This window comes from Bubalus bubalis, chromosome 23 (genome assembly GCF_019923935.1).
Source record: "Bubalus bubalis isolate 160015118507 breed Murrah chromosome 23, NDDB_SH_1, whole genome shotgun sequence".
Lineage (NCBI taxonomy): Eukaryota > Metazoa > Chordata > Mammalia > Artiodactyla > Bovidae > Bubalus > Bubalus bubalis.
The window spans coordinates 24214121-24238327 of record NC_059179.1 but is presented as its reverse complement, the minus strand read 5'-3'; the positions used below and the strand labels follow the sequence as shown (position 1 = coordinate 24238327).

Below are 24207 nucleotides of genomic sequence, written 5' to 3'. Positions count from 1 at the left end.
CAACCCACTCCAGTGTTCTTGCCTGGAGAATCCCAGGGACGGGGGAGCCTGGTGGGCTGCCGTATATGGGGTCGCACAGAGTCGGACATGACTGAAGCGACTTAGCAGCAGCAGCAGCAGATGTCAAAAATCCTTCATTAAACACCTGTGTGCAGGCCCAGTTTTCGGGTTGGTGGTCCCAGCCAGCCTTAGCTGGCTTGCCTTGGAAAGAGCTGACTCCAAGTTTCCATAAGTCAGTTGGGTTACATGACACTAAGATATGCAATTAAAGAGGAAAAAAGGGGGTGCTTCCCTAGTGGCTCAGTGGTGAAGAATCCGCTTGCCGCTGTAGGAGACAAGGGTTCAATCCTTGATCCGGCAAGATCCCACATGCCAAGGATCAGCTAAGCCTGTGATCCAGAGCTGGAGAGCCACACTTACTGAGCCCACGTGCCACAGCTACTGAGGCCCACATCCCTAGAGCCCGTGCTCCACAACAAGAGACGCTATGGCAATGGGAAGCCTGAGCATTGCAACTAGAGAATAGCCCCTGTTAGTGACAACTAGAGAAAGCCTGTGCAGCAACGAAGACCCAGCACAGCCAAAAATAAATAAATAAATAATAGTTTTTTTTAAAGAGGGAAAAAAGTAACTAAGGAAGCTTAATAAGCGAAGGCAGTTTATAAGCAGAGGGGTTTTTACAGGCTCTTCCCCTGTCTGTTGCTCTGAAAGACAAGCTCAAGAATTCCTGTTCACCACCAGAATCCACCTGCAATACTGGAGACCCCAGTTCAATTCCTGGGTCAGGAAGACCCCTGGAGAAGGGACAGGCAACCCACTCTAGTATTCTTGGGCCTCCCTGGTGGCTCAGACAGTAAAGAATCCTCCTGCAATGAGGGAGACCTGGGTGCGATCCCTGGGTTGGGAAGATCCACTGGAGAAGGGCATGGCAGCCCACTCCAGTATTCTAGCCTGGAGAATCCCCTTGGACAGAGGAGCCTGGCAGGCTCCATGGAGTCTCAAAGAGTCAGACTGAGTGACTAATCACAGCATTAGCTTCTGTAAAGTCTGTGGGGTTATGATTTCATAAGAAGATGTGCAGATGTTCGGTGACCAGAGATTTGCCCTGACATATCAGGAAAAAAATTTCTCTGGGAAAAGTTCTCAGTTTAAGTTCTGCAAGTTAGTTAAGGGAGGGGCAGTAGTTTCTCTGGATCCCACAGGGTCTCCACTGCCATTAGTTCAAAATAACCTGTATGCCAAAGTAGTGTAACCAGGAAATGGTTAATTTTGAATTCATGCTGGATCTGCTTCTGTGACTTTAACCCTCATCTTGCCACTTTTGTTGTTCAGTTCAGTTCAGTCGCTTAGTCGTCTCTGACTCTTTGCGACCCCATAGACTGCAGTGCGCCAGGCCTCCCTGTCCAAAACACCAATTCCTGGAGCTTACTCAAACTCACGTCTGTTGAGTCAGTGATGCCATCCAATCATCTCATCCTCTGTCATCCCCTTCTCCTGCCTTCAATCTTTCCCAGCATCAGGGTCTTTTCCAATGAGTCAGTTCTTCACACCAGGTGGCCAAAGTACTGGAATTTCAGCTTCAGCATCAGTCCTTCCAATGAATATTTAGGACTGATTTCCTTTAGGATGGCCTGGTAGGATCTCCTTGCAATCCAAGGGACTCTCAAGGCTTTTGTTATTGGAGGCATACATAGTGGCCTGCTTCGGGGAAATACCCTGAGCCAGCCTACCTGTAAAGGACTGTAAGGAAGTGAAACTAACACATCCTCCTACTTGAGGCATGCTGTTCTAGTGGACAACTGCAAGGATCTAATAGTCTTTTTACTTTGTTTCCTCCCCTCCCCTCCATCTTTGATCCATAAAAGAACCCGGCATCCAGGCTCCGACAAGGTGATTATTTTGAGGTGCTAGCCTGCAGTCTACTCCATCAGCTGGCTATCAGGTAAAGTCCTTCCCTTGTCTTAACACTTAAGCCCTTGTGGCACAGTGGTAAAGAATCTGCCTGCAATGCAGGAGACCTGGGTTAGATCCCTGGGTTGGGAAGATCCCCTGGAGAAGGAAATGGCAACCCAGTCCAGTATTCTTGCCTGGAGGATCCCATGGACAAAGAAGCCTGGAAGGAAATGGTAACCCACCCCAGTATTCTTGCCTGGAGGATCCCATGGACAAAGAAGCCTGGAAGGAAATGGCAACCCAGTCCAGTATTCTTGCCTGGAGAAGCCCATGGACAGAAAAGCCTGGCAGGCTACAGTCCATGGGGTGGCGAAGAGTTGGACACAACTGAGCTACTAACATTTACTCACATGTCTTGACATCTCATCTGGGATTTATTGGCCTATTGTGCAGCAGCGAGCAGAGTGGGCTTGGACTCGGTAACAGTAGCACATCTTGAGGAGGTCTGTCCTGAACCTACAGTCATGACTTGACCTCCCTGAGTCTGAGTGCCGCCCTCTGTGACATGGGGGCGATAGCAGCTCCCCTGGGACGTTGTATGAGGATCCCATGAGGTGACGTGTGTGGAGTGCTGGCATAGGGCCTACCCAGCGGAAGTGCCGGTCAGTGCCAGTCCTCGTGGGTCACATGGAGATACACAGACACAAGAGGAAGAGGCTGGTACCAAGTTTGACTGCTCCCTGCTTGAAGGCCAATACTTGAGGGACAAGGATTGGTGGAAAAGGAAAAGTTGGCCTCCTGCTTTATTCAGGAGGCCAGCAATCTTGGAAGGTGGTGGACTAATATCCTAAGACCATCTCCAAGTTGCGGGTCAGAGGACAAAGTTTTAGGCTGTGTGAGGTCGGGGCTGCCTGGTGTGTGATTAGCTTGGGCACGGTTCTCAGATCAGTTGGCCTCAATGTGAAGTTTCAAGCATCACTAATCTTCTGGTTTCAGCTGGTCTGTGGTCTGAGTGCCTGTGGTCAACAGTTTTTTTCTGGTGGGGGTCTGCTTCCTCTTAAAGCAACTTAGGAATGTGGGTCAGACCTTTATCTACATTTTTCAGGGAACTGGGAGTTCAGTGACTGCTTAGTGGCAGGTCTGTTCTCTAAATTGTTACCAGCTATTCTTTGTTTCTACATCTCCATTTGGTTTTAGAAAAGGCAGAGGAACCAGAGACCAAATTGCCAGCATCTGCTGGATCATGGAAAAAGCAAGAGAGTTCCAGAAAAACATCTATTTCTGCTTTATTGACTATGCCAAAGCCTTTGACTGTGTGGATCACAATAAACTGTGGAATATTCTGAAAGAGATGGGGATACCAGACCACCTGACCTGCCTCTTGAGAAATCTGTATGCAGGTCCGGAAGCAACAGTTAGAACCTGATATAGAACAACAGACTGGTTCCAAATAGGAAAAGGAGTATGTCAAGGCTGTATATTGTCACCCTGCTTATTTAACTTATATGGAGAGTACATCATGAGAAATGCTGGGCTGGATGAAGGACAAGCTGGAATCAAGATTGCCAGGAAAAATATCAATAACCTCAGATATGCAGACGACACCATCCTTATGGCAGAAAGTGAAGAACTAAAGAGCCTCTTGATGAAAGTCAAAGAGGAGAGTGAAAAAGTTGGCTTAAAGCTCAACATTCAGAAAACTAAGATCATGGCATCCAGTCCCATCACTTCATAGGAAATAGATGGGGAAACAGTGGCAGACTTTATTTTGGGGGGCTCCAAAAATCACTACAGATGGTGACTGTAGCCATGAAATTAAAAGATGCTTACTCCTTGGCAGGAAAGTTATGACCAAGCTAGACAGCATATTAAAAAGCAGAGACATTACTTTTGCCAACAAAAGTCTGTCTAGTCAAAGGTATGGTTTTTCCAGTAGTCATGTATGGATGTGAGAGTTGGACTATAAAGAAAGTGCCAAAGAATTGATGCTTTTGAACTGTGGTGTTGGAGAAGACTCTTCAGAGTCCCTTGGACTGCAAGGAGATCCAACCAGTCAATCCTAAAGGAGATCAGTCCTGAGTGTTTATTGGACGGACTGATTTTGAAGCTGAAATTCCAATACTTTGGCTACATGATGTGAAGAGCTGACTCGTTTGAAAAGACCCTGATGCTGGGAAAGATTGAAGGCAGGAGGAGAAGGGGATGACAGAGGATGAAATGGTTGGATGGCATCACTGACTCAACCGACATGAGTTTGGGTAAATTCTGGGAGTTGGTGATGGACAGGGAGGCCTGGTGTGCTGCAGTCCATAGGGTCGCAGAGTCAGACACAACTGAGCAACTGAACTGAACTGAACTCTCCATTTATAATAACAATGAACTCCTGAGTCAGCCATCTGAGACTCAGGGGAGGCCTGGGAGACTAAACCTTTGCTACAAATGAGAGGTAGGTGGACATGGTGGAGTTGGGGTGGGAGGTGGTGCTGTCTCAGAAAGACCCATAGAATTTTGCATGGTCATAGTTACATACACACTGTAGACACACAGACATTGAGGCCCATATCCACAGAAATTTCACACATGGACACATGACACACAGGGACACACAGATCTGAGGGTCCCAGGGAGCTGCCCTGTCCAGTCTCTTGCTTTACTTCAGTCCCAGCCCTCCTCCAGTCCTGCCCCCACAGCCCCCCATCTCGCTCCAGACAGGAGCCATCTAGTTGGAGCTGGATCTAACCCACTCTTCTGGGAGAGCTGGTGGCATCAAAGGGAGCCCTCTAAGCCCCTTCCACTTTGCTGTGCTGATGGTGGAGCCTTGGCTTGGTTCCCATGGACACTCTGGGTTCCTCAGCCCCAGGCATGAAACCCCATCACCCATTCCGTTATCTTTTGACCTGGTGAAGTAGAGGTAGGAGGGAGAGCCAGGAAAGGATTTTTCATCCATAATCCACAAACACACAGACACAACCACCGAGACACAAGGAGACAGGACATAAAAACACCTGCATTATGCTTACCGGCCACAGCTCTTTCTGCCTTGCAGAAAGGGCCCTAGCAACCTCTCAGATCCAAATCCTCTGATTCCAAATTCAGGGCTCCCTATTTTATTCCTTTAGCACTATCTCCACCACCATCACCATCCGTCCCCACCATGACCACTGTCACCACCATGAGCACAATATTACCACCATCACAACCAGCAACAACAGCATAGCCATCAGGACCACCACCATCATGACTGGCATCCCACCACCATCAGCACCATCACCATCATGATGGGCACACCACCACCATCAGCACCATCACCATCATGACTGGCATCCCACCACCATCAGCACCATCACCATCATGACTGGCATCACCTCCACCATCAGCACCATCACGAGCATGACTGGCATCACCTCCACCATCAGCACCATCACCATCATGACTGGCATCACCTCCACCATCAGCACCATCACCATCATAACGGGCATCCCACCACCATCAGCACCATCACCATCATGACTGGCATCACCTCCACCATCAGCACCATCACCATCATGACTGGCATCACCTCCACCATCAGCACCATCACCATCATGACGGGCACACCTCCACCATCAGCACCATCACCATCATGACTGGCATCCCACCACCATCAGCACCATCACCATCATGACGGGCATCACCTCCACCATCAGCACCATCACCATCATGACGGGCATCACCTCCACCATCAGCACCATCACCATCATGACGGGCATCACCTCCACCATCAGCACCATCACCATCATGACTGGCATCCCACCACCATCAGCACCATCACCATCATGACTGGCACACCTCCACCATCAGCACCATCACCATCATGACTGGCACACCTCCACCATCAGCACCATCACCATCATGACTGGCATCCCCTCCACCATCAGCACCATCACCATCATGACGGGCACACCTCCACCATCAGCACCATCACCATCATAACGGGCATCCCACCACCATCAGCACCATCACCATCATGACTGGCATCACCTCCACCATCAGCACCATCACCATCATGACGGGCACACCTCCACCATCAGCACCATCACCATCATGACTGGCATCCCACCACCATCAGCACCATCACCATCATGACGGGCATCACCTCCACCATCAGCACCATCACCATCATGACTGGCATCACCTCCACCATCAGCACCATCACCATCATGACTGGCACACCTCCACCATCAGCACCATCACCATCATGACGGGCACACCACCACCATCAGCACCATCACCATCATGACTGGCATCCCCTCCACCATCAGCACCATCACCATCATGACGGGCACACCTCCACCATCAGCACCATCACCATCATAACGGGCATCCCACCACCATCAGCACCATCACCATCATGACTGGCATCACCTCCACCATCAGCACCATCACCATCATGACTGGCATCACCTCCACCATCAGCACCATCACCATCATGACGGGCACACCTCCACCATCAGCACCATCACCATCATGACTGGCATCCCACCACCATCAGCACCATCACCATCATGACGGGCATCACCTCCACCATCAGCACCATCACCATCATGACGGGCATCACCTCCACCATCAGCACCATCACCATCATGACTGGCACACCTCCACCATCAGCACCATCACCATCATGACTGGCATCACCACCACCATCAGCACCATCACCATCATGACTGGCACACCTCCACCATCAGCACCATCACCATCATGACGGGCACACCTCCACCATTATCACACCTATTACAGGGCCACCACCACTGCCCTCACTACAGCATCATACCATTGTCTGCACTAGTGGACGAGTTGGATCCTGACACAACATGGATGAAAGACCCAATGGGAAGGGCAGAAGGAGGGTGACACGCTTCCTAGGAGCCCAGGGGTCAAGGCCCGGGAGCTCAGGCCTCTGCAGCAGTCCTGGGTTCTCGCAAACTTCAACCCTGCCCAAGGCCCTGTCTTCCCAGCTGAGTTGGAGCCTCCATCCCCACCCTTCTCCAGCAGCCAGAGAACTGGTCCCAGTCAGGTGTGGTCCTCGTGGTTTCCCAGTGGCGGAGCCAGTTGTGGAGAGAGAGAGAAACCCAGGAGGGGTGGAGCAGGGGAGGGCAGACTGCTGCACCCACGGGATTGGTCAAGCTGCACCCTCCCGGCCAGCACCTGACTTAGAAGGTTCAAAGAGACAGCGGCCCCAGCCTCCGCCTGGAGCTCTGCCTGTCTCAGCCCTGAGGTGGGCACCCGCTGGGCAGAGTGGGCCTCAGGGGCCATCCTGAGGCTGCGGTGAGGCGGGAGGAGGCCAGCAGGCCCCGTGGGGGCACCATGGACAAGTTCCGGATGATCTTCCAGTTCCTGCAGTCCAACCAGGAGTCCTTCATGAATGGCATCTGTGGTATCATGGCCCTGGCCAGCGCCCAGATGTACTCCGCCTTCGACTTCAACTGCCCCTGCCTGCCGGGCTACAACGCTGCCTACAGTGCCGGCATCCTGCTGGCGCCGCCCCTGGTGCTCTTCCTGCTCGGCCTGGTCATGAACAACAACGTGTCCATGCTGGCCGAAGAGTGGAAGCGGCCGCCAGGCCGCCGGGCCAAGGACCCCGCCGTGCTGCGCTACATGTTCTGCTCCATGGCCCAGCGCGCCCTCATCGCGCCCGTCGTCTGGGTGGCCGTCACGCTGCTCGACGGCAAATGCTTCCTCTGCGCATTCTGCACGGCGGTGCCCGTGAGCCTGCTGGGCAATGGCAGCCTGGTGCCCGGCCTGCCCCCACCCGAGCTTGCCCGCCTGCTGGCCCGGGTGCCCTGCCCTGAGATCTACGAGGGCGACTGGCTGCTGGCCCGCGAGGTGGCCGTGCGTTACCTGCGCTGCATCTCGCAGGTGAGGGGCCGGATGGCCTTGGGCTGGGGCTCCCCTCACAGGTCGGGTCCTCGGAAAGTATTCCTTCCCCGCTCTTGAAGTGGAGCTTCCCCAGGGCGTGCTTATGTTTCCCCAATAGATGGGGGACCCCCCAGCCAGGGCTGGGTCTGACCACTCAGACGCAGCTCCTTGGTGGCGGGGCATATTTTCCCTAAGTGGGCCAGGGCTTCTAAAGGCAGAGGCAGGTGTCCTTCCTCAGGTCAGTGCCACCCGGGGAAAGAGGCCTGTGCCCTGTCCCGAGTTTCCCCTGAGTGGACCCAACCGCTCAGTCAGCCCCTTGTCTTCCTTCCTGAGCTCCAGTTTGGAAACCTGGGGGAATTTGCATCCTTTTCCTCTTCCAGGCCCGGGCAGTGGTGAGGCCGGTGTGTGGCTGGGCCATTTGGGTACATTTCCCTGGCAAATGGCCCCAGCTGGTACTCCCTGCTCAGGGGAAGGAGGCTTGAGTGAGGGTATGGACTGTTGGGATGTGCCCCAAAGGCAGGGCTGGAGGGCCCACTGACAGGAGATTCTGGAGCCCTGCTTCCACGCTCTCTGCCCCTCTGGCCCGCCACTCATCTGAGCCCCTCAGGACTCCTCACCAGTTGTTGTGCATGGGCAGGAAGACTTGGGCAGAGGCCTGCCAGGGAGGGGACAAGGCTACAGAAGCATGCACACTCTGCTGCGATGAGTCCAGACGCCCCGGCTTCCCCTCCAGCCTGAACTCTCCTCTCTGGGGCTTGCGCTGTCACGGGGTGCCCCTGTGACCCTCACACTCCGAGTGCTTTCCTTCTCGCCTGCGCCTCCTCTCGTTTGAGCACTTGTCCATCATCCACTTTACCCTCCATCTGACCTTTAAACAATTACCTCATAGACTAAAAGGGGCCCAGAGGACAGGCTGCCTGGCCTATAGTATGTCATTTGGACTTCAGGGGCTGAATTCAAAGTTTAATTTTAGAATTAGTTGACATCATCTAAAACCTGAAAACTATCACATAAAAATGAGATTTCTAGGTTTACCTGAAACTTTTGGAGATTCAGCCCAGCAGGGCCCACATTTCCTCATCCAGCACACGCTCTGCAGTTTCCCCGCCCCAGGGTGCTCTGCCATAACCACTGACCCCCGCTACTGACAGTGGTCGCCCTGCCTCGCTCACCCTGATTTGGCTGAATGCTTCTCTGTGCAACTGGGGTTGACCCTGAAGTTGAAACTGGGGGAGCAGCCTTCACCACAGTGAGTTACTGGAAAAATAGAACCAGCACCTGAGTGTCCAGTGCTCTTCAGCACAAGTTTGAGCAACTGTCCAATTTGTCTCTGTGACCCCTGAGGGCTCAGCTCGGAGCCCACATGGGAGGCACTGACTGAGAGCTGCGACTGAAAGGCAGACAGCAGCAGGAGCCAGAGGCGAGGTACAGGACTCAGAGGAGGAAGCCTCACTGTGGGAGGTAAAGGAGGGCTTCCTAAAGGAAGAGGCACAGTTAGTGAGGGCTGGTTGGCCAGTAATAGTGACTAACAGTTACTGAGCACTAACTAGGTACCAGGCATTATGCTGTTTATTGCCACTTTTAGTCCTCAGAACAACCCAGTGGGATGGTTATGATCAACAGCCCCATTTTGTAGGTGGGTAAACTGAGGCACAGAGAAGGCAGTCAACTGTTAAGGACAGGCAGACCATGTTTTATTGCACATCACTCTATCAGGCTTCACAGATACTGCGTGTTTCACAAGTTGAAGGTTCCTGGCCACCCTGCATCGAGAAAGTCTGTTGGTGCCGTTTCTCTAACACCTTTTGCTCACGTCTTGTCTCTGGATCACATTTTGCCAACTCTCATAGTATTTTAAACTTTTTCATTATTATATTTGCTATGGTGATCTGTGATCACTGATCTTTGATTTACTACTACTGCTCACTGAAAGCTCAAATAGTGGCTAGCATTTTGCAGCAATAAAGCATTTTTTAATTAAGTTATATACATTATTTTTTATACGTAATGCTATTGCACATGTTATATTAGTGTAAACACAACTTTTATGTGCACTGGGCTCCCAAAAACATGGTGTGACTCACTTTATTGCCGTGTTTGCTTTAATGTAACAGCCTGGAGCAGATCCCACAAATCTCTGGAATATGCCTGTGGTGCAGATGGGCAAACCCAGGCATTCTAGTTCCAAGGTCTGCCCAGCCAAGTCCTGTGTATTGAGAGCCAGGCCTACATACTGGGCATTTTACTCACGCGGTCTCATTTCCATGAGATGGTATATCTGTGCCCATTGTACAGAAGAGAAGTGGAGGCCATGAGGTGCCGGCATTTGCTCTTTGTAGTCAGTGCTCTTTTCCCTAAAGGCCCTGGCACAGACTGTGGTTTGGGGGCTTGGACAGGCTCGGGAGGCCGGAGGGCAGTGCCCACTGACTCTGTCTTCTCTCGTCTCAGGCCCTGGGCTGGTCCTTCGTGCTGCTGACCACGCTGCTGGCATTTGTCGTGCGCTCTGTGCGGCCCTGCTTCACACAGGCCGCCTTCCTTAAAAGCAAGTACTGGTCCCACTACATCGACATCGAGCGCAAGCTCTTTGATGAGACGTGCACGGAGCACGCCAAGGCCTTCGCCAAGGTCTGTATCCAGCAGTTCTTCGAGGCCATGAACCACGACCTGGAGCTGGGTCACGCCCACGGGGCGCTGGCCGCCGGCCCCACTGGCTCGGCTGCCCCTGCTGCCACAGAAGGGGTGGATGAGGAGAGGGAGAAGCTGCATGGCATCACCGATCAGGGCACCATGAACAGGTTGCTCACGAGCTGGCATGAGTGCAAGCCGCCCCTGCGGCTGGGCCAGGAGGAGCCACTGGTGGGCAATGGCTGGGCTGGGGGTGGGCCCCGGCCTTCACGCAAGGAGGTGGCCACCTACTTCAGCAAAGTGTGAGCCGCGGCCAGGTGAAGAGGTGGAAATGAGATGTGAGCCCACAGCTCCTCAGACCCCCAAACTGGATGAAGAGATGAAGGCTGCAGGTGCTGGTTGTAGGCTGCAGAGCAGACCTGCGTGCCCAGGCACTCACCTGCCCATTTGAGGTGGGAAATTTGGAGTTGGAAGGGGACCTTAGTCCCCCAGCTATGGGACTATCCTGGAAGGTCCTGGAGTTACAGGGCCATGAGCAGTATTAGTCAGAGGGATTCAGAACTGCCTTTGGGGGAGACAAGCTCCCATCTGCCCAGCCCCTCCCAGGCCACGTCACCCCTGGTTCACTATCTCCTCTCAGGCTCTGTGAGCACCTTGCTCCAGCGTTCACTCATCTGTGATTCTTTTTTAAGATCTTAGTTCCCTTATGCTCAAGGCTCAGGGAAGTCCAGCCACCTCATGAAGCAGGAATCCTCTGATTTTGGCTGGTCTCCTGAGTGAGGCTGAACAGACCAAAGTGGGTCATAAGGACCTGACACAGCCCCATCTGATGGAACACGCCTATGGTCACAGGGGATAAGATATCAGAAGCTAGGTCCAGTCGGGAGAAGCCAGGATGTGGCTCCCCACAGAGGTCACTCAACATCATCAAGGCGGACTGCACACTTCCTTAGCACTGGCACGGAAGGCCCCTGTCTTAGTCTGTTTGAATTGTTCTAACAAATACAGCAGACTGGGTAGCTTCTAAATGACAGAGGCCTCTCCCACCATTCTGGAGACTGGAAGTCCAAGATCATGGCACTGCCGTGGTCATGTTCTGATAGAGGCCCTCTTCCTGGTTGGCAGAGCGTGCCAGCTCAGTGTGTCCTGTGGTGGGTGAGACTGGGGGTCTCTGGAGCCTCTTTTTAAATTTTTTATTTATGTATTTATTTGGCTGCACTGGGTCTTAGTTGTGGCATGTGGGATCGAGTCTCCTGACCAGGGATCGAACTCAGGCCCCCTGCATTGGGAACATGAAATCTTAACCACTGCACCACACAGGGAAGTCCCTGGAGCCTCTTTTATAAGGCATGAATCCCATGCCTTGAGCACCTCCCAAAGGTCCCACTCATTAGTCCCATCGCCTTTGGGGGTAAGATTCAACATATGAATTTGAGCAGGGGACATATTCAGACCATAGCACATGCCATGGAGAGGCCTTGGAGATGGCCCTGACACATCCCTCACATCCAGGTCTCAGGTGGAAATCAGACCATCCCCAGAGCATTTAGAAAGGGAAGCTGATGTCTTCCCATGTTCCCAGAGACCACGTCCCCTGGGGAGGGGGTTCTACAATGCTGAAGGTCTCTGTCCTGAGTTGGGGGTGGGGGTGGAGGAGTGGGAGGGGAGCTACCTAGTGTGGAAATGGCCCAGACTCAAGAGTGAGACAGAACTGGGTCAAATGCTGGCTCTACCACTTACAAACTGTGTCCGTTGGGTCAGTTGCTTCACTTTGCCTCAGTTTCCTCATCTGCACAAGGGAGATAAGGCTCCTACCTCATGGGATTGTGTGAGCATTAAATGGGTGAGGTACGTAAAGTGCATGGCACGTGGTAGGCACTCAGTGCTTGGTGGATAATGTGGGTATTGATTTCCAAATCTGAGGGCTTCTCCTCCTCCTGGACTGAAGGCGGGGACGTAAGGAACTAAAGCTTCCTTTGTCCAGGGGGAAGCAGAGGGCCAAGAAGATGAGCTTCTTGCCCCAAGACATCTTGGAGACCTAAGTCCCATTTATCTAAGAATTCATTTTGATCTTGAGCCTTACAATACTGGGTTAATAATTTTCATTCTTCCTCAGGCATCCTTCCCTCTATTCCCACTTCTGAGACCCAGTCTCTCTCCTTTTAATTATTTGGGAAGAGGGAGAAACCTGGAAGCCTAGGTAGGCTGGAGGCCTCCTCCAAGAGGTGGAACTTACTCTAGGGGGTGATTCAGATGAGTGAAGACCAGGGGTGTGTTAACAGCTAGGAGTGGGCGGTGGAGGTGGGAGGGTTGTTGTCCAGAGGAAAAAAGCCAGCCCAGAGTTATTGGGAAGTACAAATGTGAAGGAGGGTGATCCAGAGATCCAGTGGTTAAGAATCTGCCTTGCAATGCAAGGGACACCAGTTGGATCCCTGGTGCAGGAAGATCCCACGTGCCGCAGGGCAATGTGGGCCACAACTGCTTGAGCCTGCGCTCTAGAGCCCATGAACCACAACTACTGAGCCCATGCGCTGCAACTAGGGAAGCCCACATGCCTAGAGCCTGTGCTCTGCATCAAGAGAAGCCACTGCAATGAAGAAGCCTGAGCACCACAACCAAGAGCAGCCTCCACTTGCTGCAACTAGAGAAAGCCTGTGCACAGCAGCAAAGACCCACCACAGCCAAAATATAAATAAAAATAAATTTTAAAGAAATGTGAAGGAAAGAGTAAAATTTTAGGTCAGGCAAACCTGCATTCAAATACTGGGACTGCAGGACCTGTGGCAAGTTCTTTGACCCACAATCCTCTGACCCACAGAGGATTCAATCCCAGTGGGTCAATCCCTCTGACCCACAGTTGTCTATAAAACGGATGTTAAAGAAGACCTGCTTTTCAGGATTATAGTGAGGTTAAAGGATAACTTCTGAGGAAGCATCTGGAACCGTATTTGGGACATGGTAAGATGTGAAAAAATGAACACTGGTCCTTTTCCCTTCATTCCTGCACGTGAACAAGCCCAGCTGAAGGAGGCCAGCAGGTCACTCAGCAGTTCTAAGGTCACAGAACCCCAAGACTGCAGAGTGGACAGGGGTCTGGGGGTCTCTCCCTTGATCCGGGAGGGTGGGTTATTGACACTGTCTTTGGGCCCTCCCCTTCAGCATTCCCAATCCATGACTTTTCAGCCTCAGCTTGTATACTTCCACAGACAGGGATCTCATGACCACTTTCTGGAACAGGCTGGATAGCTCTAATTGTTACAAAGGGCTTCATCTGCCTCCTCATAATTTCCACCCACCAGTCAGAGCTCTCCCCACAGGGCCTCAGAAAATCCCTAGAGTCCAGAATTTTCTCATCAGCGCTCCTGAGATTCGAAGCAGCATCTGGGGAGTGAGTGGAAGGGAGGACAGAAGAGCCAGCAGGGGGAGAGCTTGCTCAGAGAGGACCAGGACTGGGGAGGGAGGCCTTTGGCTTTGCATACCCCACTAGGAGTCAGCATCAGTCTGGTGGCTCCTCTCCCCTAATCCTGCTTGGGGCTCGGTTCTGGCTGCTTTTGCCAATGGGGATCAAGTAGCGGGGGTGCTCCTGAAACCAGACTGGGGGACAGGCCCAGACCAGAAATGCCGGGGGCCCCCTGCCTGGCTCCCAAACTGGTCCCACTGGTGCAGAGCCTCTGAAGGCAGGCGGGCCGCAGCAAAACTGACTCCTCCACTTCCTCTCCTCTCCCCGCGCCGCCCGCCCTCCGCCCGCCCCCACTGCCTGGCGCCCGCCTGCCTGGAGACTGTTTTTCCACTGGCTGGCGCACACCATCCATCCCGCAGGGTTCAGCCTCTTTTCTGGAGTTAAACTTTTTTTCCGGAAGACCCTAACAGCCCCAGGCCCTGCCAGTCTCTCCTGGGCAGAAGAAGCAAAGTGGGAGGAAGAGAGCATGGGCTGGTCCCCACCCAGGGTCTCTGATGTTCTTGCGCCACTTGGAGAGCCCTGCCCCTCGGAGGCCAAAGCTACCGATACCCGCAGCAGATCCCAGGTAAGGAAGGGGAGCACACAGGGCCACTCGGGGTTTACCCAGAGGGACTTCCCCAGGAGCCAGGCCCCTCCCTGAGCCTCCTCCTCCCACTCCCCAGGCACCTGTTTCCTGTCCTGACTGCTGCTGTTGGAGGTCCCATCAGGCCTAGATATGACACTCCCAGGCCTGGGGCCCAAGGGCAGTATTCTCAGGGGCAGTGATCTCTCCTCTGCGCACCACCCACCAGTGTTGTGATTTTTGAACCCAGGGGAGCATATTAGAGGCTGTTAAGTCAAGAGGAGGAGTGGGCTGCCTTTAACCGGCTCATCCCCAGCAATATCGCAAACTTTTGTTTCCCAGGGAGTTAGACTGGAGCTCCAGGACTGCCGGAGACAGTGAGTTAGGGAAGACAGATCTCTTCTTCTCCACCTGGCAACCCACGTGGCACCCAGCTCTGCCCCAGCCCATCAGGCAGTCTTGGCAGTAACCGGGAGGGACAGTAGTATAGAGAGGAGGCACAGAAGGAAATACTGGCAGGACCCCCCACCTCTGTTTGCTGCCGGCCCCCCACCTCCCATTGCTCCACTCCCCAGCTGCCTCTGGCCTGAGGACTTTTGTTTTCCATCCCTGGATAGAAAGAACAGGGGCCACACCCTTGCCTCTGTGGGCGGAACCTGGGAAGGGAGTTGGGGCAGAACAGGGCTGAAGCTGGAGGCCTTGGCTACTTCCTGGCAGGCTGCCAGCCCTGCTGCTACCCAGACCAAGAGCAGGCTCGAGACTTCATCAAGGCCTCCTGTTGCTGGCTGGCTGGGCGGCCCCAGGCCTGGGGACCTGGGTGGAACATGGCTGCTGGACAGAGAAAGGGGAACGGGTGGGGAAGGGGAAGCTTGCCAGGGCTCTTGTGGATGGGCACAGAGCGGGGGCAGAGGAAACCAGAAAAACAGAGGGCTTGCTTAGCTTGACCCACCGTTGTCCACTTTCAAGGCCTCCTCAGGTCACGCTCAAAAGTCCCGTCCAGGCATGTCCATATTTGAATAGCTTAAGCAAAGCGCTTATCCTCTGGAGGCCTTAGTTTCCTGATCTTTGCCCCACGAAGAATTACCACCCCCACCCCTTGCCATCCATCTCACCTCTGGGAGGAGCCTTCAGGACCGGACAGGGTGAGATGGAGGGTGTCATACATGGGACAGTTATCAGGCACGGTTTATTCCCTTTCTTTCCCTCCAGCATTCCTAAGAGGAGGGCAAGGGCCAAATGATTTATCCTCTTTTCACAGATGAGGACACTGAAGTCCAGAGAAAAGTCATGAAGTATGTTGAGAGCCAGGATCTCCTAAACCAGTCCAGAGCCTGCGGTCTCCAAAATGAAAAGGCTCTTATGAACTCCAGGGAGGCTGCCCCAGGCTCACCACTGACTGGAGACCCCTTCCTTTACACCAGCCCATAGCACAGGGTCAAGCCCAAGTCCCTCATCCACCGGACACCCACTCCAGCTTTTATACCCATGGGCTAGACACCCGAGGACACACCCTCCAAACTGTCATAGGTCCCCCAGTGCATTAGCAAGTACCTGGAATCCCAAAGGGAAAGCCAGTCAATATCACACATTCCCCAAAGCCACAGGGCCATTCCTAGTCCCCACCTCAAGGGAAGCTTATGGGGATGACAAGAACCAAAGTGTGTGAGGCAGACAGACCTGAGCTTGAATCTTAGCTCTGCACTCGTGTGAGCCGGGCAGGGTCACCCTGGGGAAACCTCCACCTTCTCAACCGTGCACTGCGCTATCACAGCTCAGTGCAGGACTGTGATGATGGGCAATGAGGGGTGCAAAACGCCTGACATATAGTAGGAGCTCAGTGAACAGTGGCTACTCTCCATCTACCCAGGCCCTGGGGCTCCCCGAGTCTCCTTCGTTTCTCACCAGCCTGACTTCACAAGAGGCCCCTGGTCCCTATTTTCAGAGGCAAATACTGATTTGTCATCTACTGTCCCACAGAAAGCACCCAACTGGCCACTACAGGGGATGAAATGGCAAGACTGTGCCCTGCCCTCTGGTGCCCACTAGCCTGAAAGCTCTCGTAGTCCCACCTGGAGCCATCATCCAGATCTCCTCCTGCCTCCACCCTTGCCGTCGGTCCCCCAGCTAACCCATCACCATGGCAGCCCTGATCGCAGAGAACTTCCGCTTCCTGTCACTCTTCTTCAAGAGCAAGGATGTGATGATTTTCAACGGGCTGGTGGCACTGGGCACGGTGGGCAGCCAGGAGCTGTTCACCGTGGTGGCTTTCCACTGCCCTTGCTCACCAGCCCGGAACTACCTGTATGGGCTGGCAGCCATTGGGGTGCCCGCCCTGGCACTCTTCCTCATTGGCGTCATCCTCAACAACCACACCTGGAACCTGGTTGCTGAGTGCCAGTACCGGAGAACCAAGAACTGCTCAGCTGCCCCCAACTTCCTCCTCCTAAGCTCCATCGTGGGCCGCGCGGCCGTGGCCCCCGTCACCTGGTCTGTCATCTCCCTGCTGCGTGGTGAGGCCTACGTCTGTGCTCTCAGTGAGTTCGTGAACCCCTATTCGCTCATGGTTGAAGAAAGGAGCTTCCCACTAGCCCATGCCACAGAAATCCTGGCCAGGTTCCCATGCGGGGAGGGCCCTGCCAACCTGTCAGTCTTCCGGGAGGAGGTCAGCCGCAGACTCAAGTACGAGTCCCAGGTAAGACCGTACCAAGACAAGCTCCTCTTTTCTCCCCTACCTGATGGCGAGTGGGCAGGTAACGGCTCAGGGTTAACCCTGGAGTTAGTCCTCCAGGGCTGAGCTCTCCAGAAAATCACTGGATTATCAGCCTCAGGCATGAGAGCTGGGTATCCATGGGTTAGCGATTGGTGGGACAAGGGTCAACACCATCCCAAATAAGAGAGTTTTAAACATTAGGAATTTTCTTCTTGCTCAGTCCGAGCCTGATACCTGTCACAGATTAAGCCCTTCGCTCCAGCTGGATTGAGCACAAACCCCTGCCACCTTATGAACTTTTGCTGTTGGCCGTGAGCTGGTAGTGGAGGATGGCTGGCTCAGGGGATGAGCGTGTTCCTATCCCAGGAAAAGCACTGCCCAGCAGAGTCAGCCGCAGGCACTGCCGCCAGAAAAGGAGCCCTTGAGACGGGAGAGGTGTCCAGCCAGGAAGCAGCAGCTGCCACCGCGATCCTAGCCTCAGCCTCAGCTTAGTTCTGAAGGAGTGGGATTGTCAGGGAGAGGAGGCAAGGGCAGAGAGCTGGGCAGGAGCAGAAAAACAGCTTGTGTTAACTTAAAAGGAGCAGGGTGTGAGAGACAGGCAGAAAAGAGCAGTTTTCTTTTTGGGGGGGGTCACACTGCACGGCATGTGGGATTTTAGTTTTCTGACCAGGGATTGAACCCGTGCAATGGAAATGCGGAGTCTTAACCACTGGACCGCCAGGGAAGACCTGAGCACAGATTTTCTAAAGGTACATAAGTAACACAAGTAGAAAAGCAGGGCTAGAGACAGCACCAAAAGAGATGGAAGATGGTAGGCAGAGATAAAATGTATTTGATGCTCAAATGCCCACAGATCTCTGTCCACGCTTAAATGGGGAAACAAAGATGACCTTGACTGTCCTAGTCCTCAATAGGCTCACGGCCACACGAGACAAGCACATGAGTGATTTCAAAGAGGCTAAGTCTAAACACAGAGAAGGTGTGAGCTCCAGGGAGTGAAGGCAAAGTGGAGGAATCAGTCAGAAGGGCCTGCTGCCCTTAGAGGAACAGGATCTGAGGCCAGAGAAGTGACAGAGCCAGCTCTCAGGGGGTTATGTCTGGTTCCACCCAGCCCACACCCTCTGACCAGCTCCCGCCACTTCTTCCCGGGGCAGGTGGGGGTCCAGGCAGCTCCCTGCCTGCCCTCAACCCTGCCCCTTCTCTGGCCAGCTCTTTGGGTGGCTGCTTATCGGCGTGGTGGCCATCCTGGTGTTCCTGACCAAATGCCTCAAGCACTACTGCTCACCACTCAGCTACCGCCAGGAGGCCTACTGGGCGCAGTACCGCGCCAACGAGGACCAGCTGTTCCAGCGCACGGCTGAGGTGCACTCGCGGGTGCTGGCTGCCAACAACGTGCGCCACTTCTTCGGCTTTGTGGCGCTCAACAAGGACGACGAGGAGCTGGTCGCGAAGTTCCCGGTGGAAGGCACACAGCCGCGGCCGCAGTGGAACGCCATCACCGGCGTCTACCTGTACCGTGAGAACCAAGGCCTCCCACTCTACAGCCGCCTGCACAAGTGGGCCCAGGGTGTGGTGGGCAACGGCATGGCCCCGGACCATGTAGAGATGTCCCTGCTTCCCTCCTGAGGGTCCCGTTCCCACACTCTTGGCCAATGACGGTATTTGGTCCCAAACTGAACCCCACTGCCTGCTCACATCAGCATCAGAGGGGACTTCTCTTTTTTGGCTGCGCATGGCTTGTGGGATCTTAGTTCTCTGACCCAGGGCTGAACCCTTGTCCTCTGCAATGAAGGTGCAGGGTCCCAACCACTGAATTCCCCAGAGATTTTTTTTTTTAACCCTAGCTTTTGGGAGAAACAGGCCAGGAGAGAAACGAACACAAAGTAAAACTGGGATATGGATGTGAGAGCTGGTAGACGAGGTGGGCTCTGGCAGGAAGGCCCTCAGACCTGAAGAAGTCCCCTTTCCTGCTGCCACCAGCCACTTGGTCAACAGCTATGGAGGAAAAACCCTTTCCCAGAACTGGTCCTTCATGAACTATGATGTGGAGGATGACCTCTGACTAGAGGGACCCAGTCCCACCTGGGTGGGAAGCCCTGGCCAGCAGTCAGGTGACGATGGAACTCACCAGCAGGCTCTGCGTACAGAAGGCTATGCAGTTCATTTGTGGAACTGCACATGGACATCTGGCTCGGTGTGCACAGCTGGGAAGCAGCCCTCTGGCGTATGCCTCCAGCTTTATTTTATACACACTTTTGATAAAGCTTTTCTTAGTATAAAGGACCAGCTTGGAGTCTGTGTGACTGGATGGGTCGTGCACAGCACGCTGGAGGTCATGATGCTGTGTGCCAAGTTGCTTCAGTCGTGTCCGACTTTTTGCAACACCATGGACTGCAGCCCGCCAGGCTCCTCTGTCCATGGGGATTCTCCAAGCGAGAATACTGGAGTGGGTTAGCCTATCCCTTATCCAGGGGATCTTCTCGACCCAGGAATCAAACTGGGGTCTCCTGCATTGTAGGCGGATTCTTTACCAGCTGAGCTACCGGGGGGACAGGCCTAAATCCCAGACCTGGGGAGGGAAGAGGACAGAGACCCTGGGCAAGACTGAAATGGGTAGAAGGGAGGGCTGGGGGTCAGGGGAGGCAGAGGCAGGTGTTCCCACTTGCGGGAAGGCCCTGGGGCTGATGATCTCTTAACTGGGTTCAGTCATCTGATTTGATCTGGGAAACAGATGGAGCCTGGCCTTTCTCAGAGGGAAGCTCGGCTTAGACATCAGGAGTCAGCAGACCCGGCCCCTTTGCTCAGCTGGGCAGTCCAGCTCTCGTAACCCAGAGCTAACAAACGAGAACCAGGCCAGCGCTGCATGGCCTCCCTCCCACTCCTGCCCTGCCTGCACCTCCGCCACTTCTCAGACCTCTGATGCACTCTCCCTTGTCCCTATCCCGCTCTCTGGCGTGGGACTCGGTCATCTCCCACAGAAAAGCTCCCCAGCTCTCAGGACATTTAAAGCTCTGCCCAAGGAAGCTTTTAATTCCCTTAAGACCAAGCCAAAAATGAACTGGCTTCAACTAGCTGGGTCCGGGCTGGCCTCTTAATTCAGGAAAACAGGATCCTTAGATAGTCTTTCTGGGAAATTTACAGGGAGGTGGGGGTATAGCAGGCCCATCACATCCCTTCTCCCTCAGGTCCCAAGGAACAAGTCAGTCAATGCCCTCTGCCCAGCAAGCTCTCCTCAGGGGAGCAGCAGGGAGAGAGAGAATCTGTAGCCTCCCAAGGTCACACAGCACGTCAATCAAGGTCCTCACTGAGCCCGCACGTGCCAGGCCCTGTGGCAGCACATACCATCCATGCTCTCACTCAGCCCATAAAATCCTTCAAGCAGGACTTTTTAACCCCATTTCATAAACGAGGCACCCAGTTCAGAGAGGCTGGGTAATCTGGCCCCACTGGCCCCAGGAGGAGACATCACCAGGTGGTTTGAGCTGATACCTGTCACCTTTCTCTCAGGCACTCAGGTCCCTGAATTTCCCTTCTGGGCTCTGCCTCTCCTCCTGTCCAAGCCTCACAGCCTCCACCAAGGGGCACAAGGTACCACGGAGCTGAGGCAGAGGCAAGGTCCAGAGATCTCATAATCTAGAAGGGTGCGGCCTGCTCCCAGGACCCTGCTGATCACCCCACCCACACCCCCAGTTGGACCAAGAGCCCGCCAGGGCCACAGTGGGATCCTGAGTCCAGGGTCGTGGGGAGTCGGCCCTCCGTTCTGCTCCAGGGACCTCCCACGAAGGAGACTCTCAGGTTCCCTGGGGACCCAGAAGCCTGCTGCCTGCAAGCACTGAGCAGCCCCAGAAAAGGAAAAAGATGAAACAAATTGGTTCTTAAGACAAGCAAAAAGGAATTATAAGAAATCTCAAATTCCTTTTTATCTTGACGGGATTACCCCAAGGACGCTGCAGAAAAAGCAGCACTTAAATAGAGCCCTCGAGCAACAGTTTCTCAACTGCCCAGGTGCCTGAGGGTCGGCCCGGCTGTTGCAGTGTCCTGGAACCAGCCAGCCCCTAGTCGTCCATCATGGAGCTCTTAGCCTCCACGTATTCCAGGGCCTTTGCCTTGACTGCCTGCACATCCTTCTCCGAGCCGTGTTGCTTCTCATAGTCCAGGTAGCGCTTGAAGAAGAATTTCATTCGCTTGGGGGCCAGGCTCAGGTGAATGACCCGCTCGAAGATGTCCCTGGGAGGGAGAGCAGATGGCGTTTGCCTCTTGGTCCCTGGCCACGTGATTCCTGGCTGACCTTCACTCACTGCTCTCAGGCTCTGGAGCACTCCCACTTCTACCTTTATTTTTATTCCTATTATAAACTGTCACGTCCGTGGACAGAGAGAACACCACCCCTGCTTTCCAGAGGAGCAGACTGAGATGCTACAGGGCCGAGTGCCCTGAAGGCACACGGGGAATCAGGACAGAGCTAATGGGACGGGACAGCCAGTGAGGTGTGGATCTGTGAGGACAGGTCTGCTTAAAACTCACTGAGAGGCGTGGGCGGGCACCAACTCTTTCTGGACCACAGTCCAGCCATCTCTAATCCTGTCTTGGGGAGATGCTGGTGGTGGTAGGTGAGACCATGCCTGTGAACACTCTCTACAATGAGAGCCAGGCTCAGCATTAATTATAAGGAAAACCCAGTCTCCTGACTCCCAGGCCTGGGGCCAGCCTACCTCCCAGCCAAGGTTCCAGCCAGACCGGTGGCTGGCCCCCAAGGTAGAAAAAGAAATTGGAAATGTGAATGCCACAGAACCTGCTGTGTCATGTCAAAGCCGTTTTCCAGACAGAGTTAAGAGAACTGGGGTGCTGGGAACTGGTGCAGGGCTAAAACTCCTGAGTGGTCAATGCCCACTCCCTACCCCGCCACAGAGAATGAGGCCTCAGCCCATCCTCCCCTCTCACCGGGCTTCCTTCTGGCTGCCATGCTTGATGATCATGTCGATGTAAACCGACCAGACATCTGTGCGCTTCGGGTAGATGCTCAGTGTGCTCTCAAAAATGGCTCTGGCGCGTTCCGCATCCCCTAGCTGGAACTCAAGCTGTGCAAACTTGGCGATGACATCCACGTCTGCAGGGAGAGGACGGCTCAGGCACAGCAAGCAGAGAGGCATCCTCATCACAACACGTGACTCTACGGGCACAGAGTCTGACGCCTGATTCCCTGCCGTGGGTCCTGAGACCCAGGTGATGACAAGAGGGATGCAGGGGTGGGTTGAGGGCTAAATACACAGATGGGCACTGCTCTGTGACTCCCAAACAGCAGACATTCTACTCTCTGGGCCCAGAAGGTGGATGGGGGATGGGAGGCAGGTGTGGGGCAGGCAGGCACAGGCAAAGAATTGATGCTAATCCTTTTTTGTTCCTCAACCTCTGGAGTTTAACATTTAAAATGCAACACAAGCACATGTTCAAGAGTATATAATCAACAGAGAGGAAGCTACATACCTTCCAGAAGACTTCCCTAAACCAGCCCTTGGATGAGAAGACCCCCATGCCCCTGCCCAGATTCTACTGTGCTCAGGATCTGTGTGGGTGGAAGGAACGAGCACTCACGCTCTTTCTTAGGCAGGCACTCGAGGGCTCGCTGCATCACACGGTGACTGGCCTCTGCCTTTCCCCTCCGCAGAAGGAAGGCGCCGTATTTGACCCAGACAGCTTTCTCCTGCCTGAAACGCTTCAGCATCCGGTTGTAGAGTTCGCCAGCTTCCTGTGGGAAGAATGATGTAAGCTGAGAGAGCGGATGAGAGCAGAGGGGGCAACGACAGAGACAGATGGCTACACTCGTGGGAAGCTAGCCCTGGGCTCAGGGGCTCCCTCAGTGTCCGGGCCCTGATCCACTATGTGAGGGGAAAGGGCAGGCGCCAGGGATGAGGAGAGCGTGTGCTGGGGAGTCTCCCTCCTAATCCCATGCTGCGAGGAGGTCGAGACTAGAAGAGAGCGCGTGAGCACGATGAGGGCGAGGAGAGACGAAAGGGGCGACTGGGCTACATCGCCTCCTGTCTGTGAGACCTCCATTGGTGGCTCAAGGGTGGGGGAAACGACTTCTCCCACCTGAGGATGAGCAAGCCTGGGGCAGGCCTGGGCCCAGAGGCAGGGGCTCCCCCCTCCCCGAGACGTCCCCGCTGCCTCAGGGACTTCCAGGAGCTTGTCTCTGAGCGGCTGAGGCCCCTCTGGAAGCCGGCTGCCTGGCCCAGACCCCTACCTGGAATTTCTCTGACTTGGTGTAAATGTCAGCCAGATGGAGAAAGACCTTCAGAGGCTCATTGTACTGCACGGCCCGCTCGAAGACCTTGGTCAGCGACTCCTGGGAGCCATACATGTTTTCTAGGTTCAGCAGGGCCACCCACACGTTCAGCTTCTCCTGCTCCTCTCTGGAGGGAGAACAGTCAGCACATGAGTCCATCCTCTCAGCCCCATAAGCCCCCACTCCCAACTGGGGGGCTAGAACTACGTCCCCTCCCCAGGCTCCTCCCAGGTCCTCAGTCCCCAACCCCACAAGCCGGCACTGAGAGCCCCCATCCCCACTGCAGCTCATGTGGAAGCAGGAACCCCGATCCATGGCTGCGGGGTCTGAGGCTCCCCTGGTTTCTGCCTCCACTCCTGGGAAGGAAATCTACCAAATCTCAAACTGGCCTGAGGTCTGGGCTGGACGGGGCAGAACCTGTGGTCTGAATCTCCCCTCAAACTAAGATAATGATGCAAAGGAGCACCATCCCTTTTCACTAGCTTTTGGGGAACCTGCTAGAACCTCGGCCTGGAAGATGGTCACACCAGGATTTTCACCCAGGTATGTGGAGAGGCAAGTTTTTCCTCTTCTACTTTTCTCCAAGTGGGGCACCTGCAATGTAGGGACTCATGGAAATGTGACCCTAGCTCTCTCAGTGAAGAGGACCATGAAATATAAATGAGCAGATCTATGTCACGACCGGCCTCTGAGAGAAAGCCTGTGAAGCCACGGGCCCTGGTGGCAGCTGCCCCAACTGCCGCCGGCCTGTGGAGGAAACACGGCCCTCCCTGAGGAAA

The 24207-nt window shown here is 54.2% G+C and overlaps 3 protein-coding genes across 6 annotated transcripts in view; 2 read left to right on the top strand and 1 right to left on the bottom strand.

Moving 5' to 3' along the window:
• The first annotated feature begins 7104 nt into the window (after nt 1–7104).
• On the top strand, nt 7105–11804 carry CALHM1 (calcium homeostasis modulator 1). The gene is made up of 2 exons (XM_006067749.4): nt 7105–7788; nt 10237–11804. Exons 1-2 carry the CDS (start codon nt 7237–7239, stop codon nt 10717–10719), a joined length of 1035 nt encoding a protein of 344 aa, XP_006067811.2. The 5' UTR covers nt 7105–7236; the 3' UTR covers nt 10720–11804.
• Nucleotides 11805–13897: 2093 nt separating this feature from the next.
• Nucleotides 13898–19428, top strand: CALHM2 (calcium homeostasis modulator family member 2). Of its 2 annotated transcripts, XM_006067751.4 has the most exons (4): nt 13898–14438; nt 15694–15727; nt 16413–17127; nt 18355–19428. In XM_006067751.4, the coding sequence occupies exons 3-4, from the start codon at nt 16573–16575 to the stop codon at nt 18769–18771; spliced, it is 972 nt and encodes a 323-aa protein (XP_006067813.3). In that variant the 5' UTR covers nt 13898–14438; nt 15694–15727; nt 16413–16572; the 3' UTR covers nt 18772–19428. The 2 variants fall into 2 exon arrangements, with proteins under 2 accessions (XP_006067813.3, XP_006067812.3); XM_006067750.4 differs by lacking the exon at nt 15694–15727.
• Nucleotides 19429–21040: 1612 nt separating this feature from the next.
• The window catches only part of PDCD11 (programmed cell death 11), a 41642-nt gene continuing 38475 nt past the window's right edge, over nt 21041–24207 (bottom strand). For all 3 annotated transcript variants that reach the window (XM_025274153.3, XM_025274154.3, XM_044935253.2), the window contains exons 33-36: nt 23387–23555; nt 22738–22891; nt 22087–22252; nt 21041–21372 (exon numbers count right to left, since the gene is read on the bottom strand). In XM_025274153.3, the coding sequence (XP_025129938.3) occupies nt 21201–21372; nt 22087–22252; nt 22738–22891; nt 23387–23555 (661 nt within the window). In that variant the 3' untranslated portion in view covers nt 21041–21200. The remainder of the gene's footprint in view (nt 21373–22086; nt 22253–22737; nt 22892–23386; nt 23556–24207) is intronic.